The sequence below is a fragment of the Erpetoichthys calabaricus genome, chromosome 9 (genome assembly GCF_900747795.2).
Source record: "Erpetoichthys calabaricus chromosome 9, fErpCal1.3, whole genome shotgun sequence".
Classification (NCBI taxonomy): Eukaryota; Metazoa; Chordata; class Cladistia; order Polypteriformes; family Polypteridae; genus Erpetoichthys; species Erpetoichthys calabaricus.
Window position 1 is genome coordinate 84,333,630 of NC_041402.2, and position 12,562 is coordinate 84,346,191.

Below are 12,562 nucleotides of genomic sequence, written 5' to 3' on the forward strand. Positions count from 1 at the left end.
CATAGCTAGGAGCAATACTGGTTTGGCACAGTTCATAAGCCAGTATGCCAAAAGAAAACCAGTTGCAGTTTAAAAACCACAGCCCCCAGTCCTAACACATCTGGTTCTGCTGCAATATGATTGCTGACATTGCTAACTTTACCTTAAGGAAATATGGCAAATTACAGTTTATATATTTGCATGTATATATAGAATTATGTAGCATTACAGTTTATGAATACCACTATAACAAGCTGGCATGTAACACAAAAACTCTCTTAAAAAGATATTAACCATATGCTAAGCTGAAAAAGACAAGCAAGAGTGTCTATGTAATCCCATCACTGTGGTCCAAGACTTCTTCCAGCATGACACACTTCGTACAAATTCCACGTGATTGACTCCGGGTCACTAAATGTCAAAAACCAACTCAGCTGGTTCCTCTCAATCCAGTAAAACAACAATGGTAAACTTGCCAGTGTCATTACCCTGGTTCTTCTTTGGTAGAAATGTAGTTTAACTGGTAAAGTGAAAGCTTTGCTCCCACTTTGCTACCATAGTCTAATATACCAGGAGTGGGCAATGCCGGTCCTGGAGAGTCACAGTGGCTACAGGTTTTCATTCCAACCCAACTGCTTTATTAGAAACCAATTCTTGCCAGTCTCGCACCTTATTTAATTTTATGGCTTGTTAGTCTGCAATGTTAGGTTCTTACAGTATATCCTAAATTTTTTACTCTCCAAGGATATCATCCAAATGATTTGAAGCCTAAAACAGATAATTTTCAGTCTGTCACATTTTCTATTACGTATTAATAAATAAAACAGTGCAAGATGAACACACACAGATGTAAATGAAAACAAACAGGATGGAGAACTGCTGGCTGCTTTGTCTTTTACATTTTATTGCTAATAAGGAGCCATTAAACAGTAAATGCAGCTGTTTAAGATTGAAATAAGCAATCGAGGGTTGGGAACCTTAACAAGCGAGACCACTAAAATGAAGCATCAAAATGTCACTTAAACAATAAGCGCTTCATCAGCAATAATTGACTTCTCATTAAGAAACTGGGTTGGAACAAAAACCTGCAGCCACTGCAGCTCTCCAGGACTGACATTATGTCCCCACCCCTGTAATAGAACATTAGCAAAATGGACCCTACTGCTTTGGTCACAACCCATGTATACCTCCACTCTTCCTCCATGACTGTCTCCAGAGCAGGTGAACTCTTCCATATGGAGAGCCTGCTCTCATCTAACCACCAGAACGCAAGCCGCTCTGTTCTAAGGGAGAATTATACTAACTCCAGCCTCAATTTTGAGAGATACTTTTTGTGTAATTAAAAACTACACAGAATCTACACATCAATAAATGAAATATGATGTGTTTCTTAGTTTTAGAAATACTATTCTACTTATTGTAGTTTTCTTTTATTATTATTCTGTTGACTTCATTTTGTATAGTGTTTTTCCAATGGTGACCACCATTTTGCACCCGTCTTTTCACAGGCATGGCCATTTACTTTCTTGTTACTAGGCCTACATCTGGACACATTAAATGTACTATGTCATTAGTTATCTGTATATAAGAAATTGGAAAGACAAGGTACGTTTCTTAACTTTAGGATAATTTCTAAATTCAAACCACCTGAAACAAAACTTCAGTCATTTTTGTTAAAGACTTCTGTGTATTAATTTTGGTATGACCAGGCTTTTACATTATTTGATATATAAAATGATGCTTGGTATTCTTTTGTCCTTTCTTCTATTTTAGAACATCTCCACCTATTACTACAAATTTGGCTTTCACTTTAACATCACATTCATCTCCTAGCTTTTTCCCTTAAAAATACAAATATTTTTCCCCTTAAAATATCAAAATGTGCTATAAACTGAGCACTACAAGATGAGATTAAGCTTACTGCTGAATCATTGCGACACAGTAGCAGTAAAGTAGGTGGGTGACAATTCATTCTTCAGCAAACCAGTTTATTGATTTAGTAGGGCTTCAACACCTTTCAGGATGCCATTTTTGTGATCTGCCACCAAGCTAAAACAAAAAGGAAAGGAAAACCATCCAAAAACCACAGGACCAAATAACAATACTATTAAAGGTCAAATTCCAATAGAACGGAGTTTTAGGGTTTGAAAAAACAATTTGTTATAGTGGAAATTTTGTTATAATGGAATTGGAACGTGCCTTTAAGCATGTACAATTGACAAAGCTGACTGCAGAATGCTGAACTCGATGGCAACACCTTTTTTCTTTCTGCTAGCATCAATGGCAGCAAAAAGTTCCAATGTTTTTTGTAATGTAAATTCCTGCTGTCAGTGCCAAAGTCTATATAGATGGAAGGGTACCCCTTGGTGACTGAAGTACATGCCCATTGAGTTAGCAAAACACCCCAGTGTCCATACCACAGACAGGATAGGGTGCGGCAATCTGGAGCGTGTGATGCTTGAGTTAAATAAATTCTGCTCCTTGGTGTCTGCAGCATGTGCTCTGGTCATCTAATAGATTGACCAGCTCTCTCTGATTGCCAGTTTTTCTTTTGTGAGTCCACTGAGTTTAAACCAGAAAGTTGTTGGTTCAATCACAAACTCTGATACTCTGTGTGATACTAAGTAAGTCAGTTAACCTACTTGTTCTCTACTTGTAAAATAAAAATTATTTAAAAAGATGAACTTTATTTTCTTCTTGTAAATCACTTTGGATAAAGGCACCATCTATATTTCACATAACAGTAACACCACAGTATATGCAACATCAGGAAACTATAGCATTGTGCACACTGCATAATAAAAACATAAAACTTAGTGATAAAAAACAGAATTGCCCTCATGTCTGCTATGCTAGGCACATTAGCAAAGAGTACATAATGACAGTGACCAGAAAAAAAACAATCTAATGCCAAAATAAAACTCTAAACCAAAGAGGTCAATCAACACAAAGCCAAAACAAGGCATAAAATCATCAGTAATAACTGAGCAAAAGCCAGAAATTCCTGATGAAAAGGAGTTTTGAAATTGCTAAAAGTACATTTGTAAAAGTGTTTTTATTATCCAGAAATATAGAGGTGGAAGTGCTTAATCCTCTGAGTTGTCAATGGTGGGTCATGACCTCTGTGGACACACTCATAACAGCATAGGTCTCTGTCCTAACAATGGGTGAAACAAAAAGGTATAGTTTGTAAATAAGCAAGTGGTAAAGAAAATGGCCCAAAAATACTACAACAATTAATGTACATATTAATTCAAAAAATGTATTTGTGCTAATAAAAGACAAGAATTTACTGTAAAACAAATTTGTAAGAATGCCTCACACTCTATTAAAGAAAAATAAATTAGGCTGACAAAGGATATCTGAGGAGTTTACTTCATTTTGTTAGTTACCATTAACACGGATAATAAAACACCTAATACTGTCACATATTCTCAATCAACAACTGAGCAGCAGCAAACAATAAACAGAACAAAGCAAGATCATAAAAAGGTAGGAATTTGAATAAAAAGGTGCAGTAATGCTTTGCATAAAGAAAGAATTTAATTTCAATATGAAATATATCAGTTAGAAAAGATGCCTAGTTGGCAACAGTTTACCACGGCAAAGACAACATCAGATTGTCACAGGGCAGACACAAATGTTATAGACAGCATTTAGCAAATAAAAATAACCAAAAGAAGATGTCCACCATGTACCATTGTGAGAATTCAAGGACAGCTGCAGGCAGTAAGTCTGTTGAGTGCTCCATAATTGCAACAGTAAGCAGGAGATGCAAGTTATGTGTGATACAAAGAAGCAGTCTGAATGATATTCCTCCTGGATGCAAGAGGACATGCAGCCCAGAAATTACCAAAGTTGTCTGACCCTCTTCCACAAGACAGAGCAAAACCAAGGAAGGAATGTGAGTGGCAGTAACTGACTACTAGCGAGTACCATGCCCCAGAAAAAAAGTGTTGTCCTTCACAGTAGATAGTGTCAGACAGAAATTTGCTTTGGTGGCATATGGTGTTAGGAGCAAGTGAATGAAAGTCCATCAGAACACCTCATGCTGCTACAGGCAATTCTGAACTGGACTACCTGAAACAAATGAAATGAAATGCTGCCACAGTGCCCTGGCATATTTTGGGGCTTGAAAAGGATATGACCCCAGGATGGAGTTTAAAGCCAGTTCATTGCCTTTGGAACTCTGAGCATATACCTAGTAGGACTGTGGACACACTGGTAGATGAAGCCTACGGAAAAAATGAGAAGTGAGAAAGTGAGTGTTGTGGTATACTATTGTGCTGGGCAAGTAGCATCATTCAGCCATCCTCCAGAATATATATTTTGCTAGGGGTAGCAGGTTTTTTAATTTGTGCATACTTTTAGCTCCTTTTGTGTAGCACCTCCCTGTCTTGTACCTTTTGTCTGCTGTGGATGATGAAGTCTGCCTCAAGAACCCTTCCTATCCGATTAGTCTATCATTACTATTCTGAACCACTTTCACAAAACTTTCCCAAGCCATGAAAAGATGAAATTTCTAAATTAGGATGGACAAATGCTTTAACAATATTTGCTTGAACACTACTTCTTTTACTTATCTCTGTTCATAAATGACTACAGAGGTTCTCTGAGTTAGTAAAAGTGAAAATGACTGGCTGGCATGGAGGAAATTATACATTTACTAGCTGTGTAAGCCCGTGCTGTAAAAAGCACAGAGTCCTAGAAACTATTGAAATCGTCAGAAAAAAATTTAAATGTAAAGATGTCAGGTAATTGAAAGGAACTACTCTAGGCATCTCTCTCCTAGGAGGATTCATATTGCTAACATGCTCACATCGCTTGTGCATTAGCAGCGGGAGGAAAGGAAAGGAAAGGGGACACCGTTTTGCCGATTTTAGCACCTAAGCGACTTTGTCTTTCTTCTAAGGCTTCATTTTTCTGAAGTGATGGCCCCACTTGTGTTATTAGTGCTAAGTGAGTTTTCTGTTTCCTCTGAGGTGGAGCCCTAACCCTGACTCCACCTCTCACTTCCGGGCCGGACAGACGCACACACTTCCACGCGTAGACATTTATATATAAGATATCGGTTCACAGGGTAACTCTGGTAGCAGGACATTCCACATAAAATTTGAAGAAGCAAGGAGGATGCATTGTTATTATTGATCTGTCCCTGAGGAGACACTGAGCTCTTGAACACCCTCTACATTTGAGTAAAAGAGAGCAACTGCAATGATAATCCACGTTGCAACTGAATGGTTAGAATGTTTGCACTGCCTACAGGGAGGACAGACAATTATTATTATTATTATTTTTAAAATTGATTTTAATTTAAAAGCAAATAACAATCCATATGAACAAATCAAACTTAATAAACCAAAATTCAACCCCCACCCAAAAGAAAGAGAGGAGAGCTAACCAAGAAAGCAAACCTTTAGAAGCAGCAAGGAAGGAACAGTATCCTTTTCCCTATATAGAAGCTTATGTTAAAATGTTATTGATTCGATCCTGCCATATTTTTAAAAGGTTTTGAACAGATCCTTTGAATGAGAATTTGATTTTTTCCAAATTTCAAATAATACAGGACATTAGTTACCCACTGATTTAAGGTGGTCTAGGATTCTTCCAGTTAAGTAAGATAAGTCTACATGCTACTAGTGAAGTAAAGGGAATCACAGTTTGTTTGTTCTTCTCCACTTTAAGCCCATCTGGAAGTACACCAAACACAGCTATTAATGCGTTACGAGTGACTGTGACACCAAGACTGTATAAGAGGTATCCAAAGATTATTTGTCTAAAATGACCTTAAGCTGGTGTATTCCCAAAACATATGGCCCAGTGGGGCTCAAACTAGATTGCAACATTCACAGGGTTGAGTCTTGCCCTGGAAACATTTTGGATAGTTTTAAACAAGACAACTGCCCTCGATAAATGATTTTAAGTTGAATGATTGAGTGTTTTGTGCATATGGAGCTATAGTGTATACTGTGCATGGCTGCCTTCCAGTCCTTTTCAGAAATATTAAGTGAAAGATCCTTTCCCCAATGTACTCTGGGATCTTTGAAAGAAAGGGACTTTAAAATGTTTTTATAAATTGTGGAGATGCTATCGGAGTCTTCAAGACCAATCAGTATTTCCTCTGGAATAGAAATGGGTGAAAAGTGAGGAAAATTGGGCAGGTTCTGTTTACCAAAGATTCTAGCTTGAAAGTAGTATAAAAATTGTGTTAATGAAAGGTTAAATTTGAAGCTTAATTACTTGTAGGATGCAAAAACATTATCTATGTACAAGTCTCTAAATATTTTAATCCCAGACATGTTCTAAACAATTATTGAAATACTAAAGCATAGAAGCACAAAATTATGAACCGAAACAGTCTAGTACACCCATGCAAGACTAAAGCAAGCACAGAATTATAAAACGTTCCAGTCTGAATTCTCTTCTTTTGTTTAAGAGGCCAGTCTAGGTCTTAGAAAAAATAAAGTACAGGAACAATGGTACAAACAAAAACCATAGCATCCTTTTCGAAATAAAACAGAGGGACCTCCAGTTTTCCTTTCACATCCAACAGATGTGCAGGTTCGACTGGCACTTCTAAGTAAGTGTGAGTGGTGTCCTGGTGCCCCATTTACAGATGGTTCTTGTTTCTTGCCTTATGCTGCCTGGGACTGACTTTGGTCCCTGTGACACATGGCTTTAATCAAGTGTGTTAGAAATTGGATGATTCATATAAAAGTACAATGAAAAATTATACAGAAAGAGAGTTACATAAAAATAAAATAAAAACAAAAAGCTTAAAGAAGGCAATCAGAAAACCCAGGAATCTGAAGAGCACCCTACATATTCTGGCTAAAGGCTTCTTGTAAAAATGTCCTTAAAGTACTATTAAACGAAGTTGGACGCCCTCTAAATTTACTTCACCGAAGATTATTTCTATGCAAATGCATAATTCGAAAAACCCAGAAGGTGAATGAAATCTAAAAACACATTTCGAGAAAATCAATTTCTGCACTGTACAGATGTATCGAGTTGAGGTGGCGGCAGTGATAAATATTAATACAACAAAGGGGCTGCGTTTCATGAAATGAGAACAGAATTGTGCGGTAAGGAAGACAAAAGCTACCGAGTAGGAAAGGAAGGTGTGTGTGTGTATTGGGGGTTATCTGGACCATAAGCTATAATGAAGTGTGACAGATCTGTTTAGTCTAAAAATGATGGACACTAAGCTTCAGTAAAATGCACTAATTGGGAAATGGGCAGCATACTAGTTTCCAAACAGAAAGGTTAGACATTTTTCTGTTAAAAAAAAAAAACACACACATTTCCTACTATTTACATATTCTTCACTTGATGAACTGGGGCTAAAGGGGCATTCATAAGTAAACTCTTGTTATTTACTATTTTGTAGTAATATGGTTAAAGATTTAAATAGTAACAAAACTTAAACAGGAATATATTTATACTATACAGTCTAAATAAAAACCCAGCTGACAACTGCATTTCTTATAAACTCTCCACTTTCATCATGTCAATGCTTTTCTGTTTAGACAGAAATTAAAAATCTAGTGATATTTTCAATAATAATATGTACCTAGAGGCTTCTTGTCTCCAGCTCCCTGCTGGACAATTACTCATTAAACTAGCAAATGTATATAACTATGAAAATGTAATCAATTTCTTATATTGCAAAACTTTCAAAGCTCTCATAAAAACATTCTGTATATAATTACACAGTAGGCATAACTGTGTGTATCATGACGTATGCAATACATGCCACTGTGAGTGCAGCACAAATGCTCAGTACTACCCAGCAGATTATTAGTGGGATGTAAGCTTACGAGATATGGTTTGAAGTCCAGCATACCATACTGCCTGGGGCAGGAATTTTGAACATTAAAGTGTAACATAATATTCCTTGACTCACTTAATCCCATTAAGAGTCATAGGAGGCTGAAGCATATCCCAGCAGCACTCTGCGGCAGGCAGGAGCTAAACCTGGACAGGTGCCAGTATAATGTAGAGTACACTCACTGAAACACCAACAAAAAGTTAAAAGTAAGTCAATAATAGGCATAATGAATCAAATAATGTTTTGTCTCAATTTCAATGTCTCAAATGTCTCAATTTTTTTATTTTTAATAAATTTGCAAAAACCTCAAGTAAACTTTTTTCATGTTGTCATTATGGGGTGTTGTGAGTAGAATTCTGAGGAAAAAAATGAATTTAATCCACTTTGGAATAAGGCTGTAACATAACAAAATGTGGAAAAAGTGATGCGCTGTGAATACTTTCCGGATGCACTGTAAAATTATTTTCTCTTAACTGTGATTTTATGTTTCTGTGTATTGTGTACTTCAGGTAGTGCTCAAGAGTCAATCCTAAACACAAATAATAACCTAGACGAGGTTTGTCCTTCTCCTCTCCCGACTCTAGGTGAGCCAAGGAGCTCCTTTCAACCTGGGCCTAGGAGTATGCCCAGTGTGTCACCACTGTAGTGAGGAAGCACTTCTGGGTCTTGTGGAAACTCAATCTGTCTCTTCCCAACAGCACCCTCTAACTGCCCCTGAAGGACCCCACCAGGGCTGCACTTCAGAACTACAATTCCCATGCAGCCATGCAAGTGTCCAAATGTGAGCTACACCAGAGGGATGGGTGCTGCCTTCCAGTGGACTTAAGGAACACAAGGGTCAAGGGGACAGTCACTGCCTGTCCTTCCATTATATCTTCCTGACTGGGAAAGGGGACATGAGCCATCCCATCCACCAACATTTTCCACTCATTATGAGGACCATCCATCTGGGTAACAGATCGCCCATCCCTGCCAGGATGCCAGCTCAGCCTTGCCTTCCATCACACTAATTACACATGGCATGGGTTAATAGCTGTTTTTAAGTATGCAACCTTATACAGTATGAACATTTTGAAATAAAACTGTCTTGAAATTCCTTTGACTCACTTTCATTTCAAGGTATTAAAAACACCACTTATTTCAAAACAGCCATTAAACAAGAATAAAGGTCTATACAAAAGTAACAGATTCCAAAATATTTCAAAAATGGGTAAGAATTCAGTTTTAAAGAAGCATCAACCCATTCATTTTTCAGAGCAACAATGAATATTTTACAAAATAAAATTTTAAGCACATTTCAAAAAACATTCAATTTACATAGCAGGTTTTTCTAAACAGAAATTATAGGATTATTTTAAGATATCTTCATGTACATTTCACATAAATTACACATTTCCAGACATTTGTAACTGATTTCAAGATATATGAAAACTAATTTTGTAATATCTTTAAATGTGGATTTAGCATGTCATAAAATGCTTAGATTAACTGAATCAATCCATTTTCTGAATTCTCTGTTTTGCATAACAGGCACTCCATCTTCTTTCCTTTAGCTGCCACATGATTCTCATTTTCAGTATAACCAGAGTGAAAGTACAGTAGAATGCAGTTAAAGAATATGAAATTGTGGAAAAATAATCTCTGCAAATTTACCAATTTGAAACTATACTCATTCAGTCTTTCAGCAAAGGAAATGAGCCTTGATCTGAATCTGAACACTCCACCTCCGGTACCAAGATGCTGGATGTTGGAGGAAATTTAGTGCTACAATGCCAAGTTTAAACTTGCAAGAATTGCTACAGTACGCCCTTGGGCTTTTACTCCAACCAAGTTAATAGATGATATAAATGGTAACTTCATTAGCTTCTTTGAGAATTTGGTGATAAATTGTGTCTGACCCAAGTGGTATTTTTTATTTTAATTTACTCAGTTGTATCAGGGTGTAATTTTCCCTTAGCTCAAGTGCTTGCCAAGGCAGTCTTCAGTTCTCCACAGTCCAACTGAGAGTGAACAGTGGTATGATCAAGAATGGATAGATGGATGGTTTCTGTGTTATATTATTCTGGCAGCCAGAGATCAGGTTTTGTACTTACTGAGAGAGAGAGAGAAAGAAAGAAAGAAAGAAAGAAAGAAAGAAAGAAAGAAAGAAAGAAAGAAAGAAAGAAAGAAAGAAAGAAAGAAAGAAAGAAAGAAAGAAAGAAAGAAAGAAAGAAAGAAAGAAAGGGTTTGTTTTAACCTTTATTAAACAAAAAAAATATTTGCCAAGATAAACAATAACAGAGCAAAAAAGCACACATACAGAAAATGAATTAGACTAGATTAATATTATAAATAAGAAAAACAATATTATAAATAAGAAAAACAAGCTCATTTCCTTTGTTAAAAATGCCTAATTAATAAACAGTTCATTCATAAAGTTATACATCTTGAAGGTCATTTTATAAAAAAAAAGAGACTTTCTTTTCTATGTAGTGCTGGCCCACCATCAGAAATGTCACTTTTGCTACACAGTAAAATATGACTAAATAAAAATACTGATTACAACAATCAAGCTTTACACTATGACTATAACTTCACTCTGTTAGTTACTGGGCTGACTTGATGCATTTTAGAGGTTATCCTAGCAGCATTAAGAAAAGAAGGAAACCAGTCCATACTTATATACACAGTAGCACTCATTCATACAATTTCAATTTAGCGTCAGCAATCACCCTCATAAGATGAAAACAGAGAACACAAAGAAAGCTCATAGGAACACGGGTAGAACATCTAAACGCCAAACAGCCAGGACCAGGGTGAGGAATATAACACTGGGCACTGGAATTATGAGGCATATATTGTCCCAGCACTTCACTTTGCTAGTTAATTATATATATATATATATAAGAATTACAATTAAATATATTGTTTGTGTGTATGATTGCATAGTATGTTGAAAAAATTAGACAAAACTTCATCTATACGTATGCTGCGTATGCGTTTGATATGCATATTATCATTAAACAAGATAATTCCAGTTATCTGCCTGTAATTATTTCATCTTTACTCATCTTTTGAGTACTATATAAAAACACATTTGAACCTAAATATTAATATATGTTTACACAGTTACAGAAATTAGTATCTTTGGGATATGAAGCCCTACTTGATTAATATATAGAAATACTAGCTATCTATATATGTACATTGGTGGCACAGTGGGGCAGTTGGTAGCTGTGTCACAATTCCTGAATTAGACTACTTTTTGTGTGTGCATCATCAAGGATTTTATGTGATTTATTTATTTTCTCCTGTGTACTGCAGTTTTCTGTCCACATCCAGGAAATAAGTGTTTTGGGTTAAACTTCTTCCGATGCCCACTGCTGCTGAAAGATGTCAGCCATCATGACCCAGAACTTAATTAAGTAGGTTTGCTAATGGGTTAATGAATGGATGGCTGCAGATACTGTATGTCTGTATTTACACATTGCTTTGTTTATTATTCCATTACTATTTAGCTGAAACATTTTTATTTTCTAAATTCAAATAAGAATTTTTAACAAAAGCTTTTAAATTATATCTTCTATACAAGAAAATGACAGTCCCAAGGAAAGAATTAAAGAAAAAAGTCTATTGCTATAATCTAGAAGATAACATAAAAATCAAAGGGAACGCTGAATTGGATATATAAAAAAAAATAAAGATAACATTTTAAAAAAGTGGAGGAACAGAAAAGAATATGAAGAATGAAGATTAGTACTACAATGAGTACACAAGGAGACAACTGTGACATTTATCATCTTGTCAAAGAGATGCGACCCTGGCACCATATTTTTGTTACTAAGAATAATCTTTAAGAGATATACAAAAAAATCATTAGACTATTTAGGGTTAAAAATACTCTAAAGGCAAGAAATACAAACCAGTTTGTACAAAGGAAATGTTTATCTGATTTGTCTACAAAATAATAAAACAGGTATACAAAAATAACATTTATTTCTCGGAACTTAATTTTCTGTCTTTCACTGGTGATAAACTTACATTTTCTGAGCAACATCAATGAGATTTAGTCTCTGCACAATAAAAGTAAAATTGATTTCTTTTTGCAGAACCATATTAAATATATATTTTACCAAAACAGTTACTCAACATCATTAAAAGGAAAGTATAAATCAAGTGCTAGAACCCAAGAGAATTACACTTTTAATGTTAAAAAAGATTGTTCTTTTAAAACTGACTATTGATTTTTGCTTAGCTACCTGAAAGTGTGCTTTTTCTATCATCTCTAGGCTTGTACCAATGAGTCTAAAGGTGCATGCGCACTATTGGAGCCATGCGTGTTTTAGGCTATTTTTCAACAAACTTTCTTGCACAAAATTCTAAGTATTTATTTGAATATTCACTGCAGGACTATATAAATCTCAAAGTGGACTGGCGTCTGCAGTCTTTGCTTCCACTGATAAGGTTTTGCATTTATGTTGGGATTAAGAAAAAAAAAAACAACAACTCATTTTTAATTAGGATGAAAAGAGAGATGTCTATTGGGACATCACGTGAAACATTTTGGCATTGCACAATGTACAAGTGCATGCTTCTTTTATTAAATTATTGTCCAGCAGGAATACTGTGAATTTTTAGTGAACTTTTTATTCTTTCTGCAAATAGCTGTTGTCATCTGATTATTAAAGAAGCAACATCCCCAGCGTACCGATTTTTATATATGCATACACAAATATTAATATTTAAGGATCAAATGCATTTTTATAATATTGA

At 35.6% G+C, this 12,562-nt stretch overlaps 1 protein-coding gene across 2 annotated transcripts in view; it reads right to left on the reverse strand.

The window, feature by feature from the left end:
* wwox (WW domain containing oxidoreductase) overlaps positions 1 to 12,562 on the reverse strand; it is a 1,257,913-nt gene that overhangs the window by 554,864 nt on the left and 690,487 nt on the right. Inside the window, exon 9 of one of the 2 annotated variants that reach the window (XM_028809818.2) lies at positions 9,093 to 9,902. The exons of the other annotated variant lie outside the window; for it this stretch is intronic. Coding sequence (XP_028665651.1) covers positions 9,900 to 9,902 — 3 coding nt within the window. The 3' untranslated portion in view covers positions 9,093 to 9,899. Of the gene's footprint in view, positions 1 to 9,092; positions 9,903 to 12,562 lie in introns of those variants that run through there. 2 annotated transcript variants of the gene reach the window in all.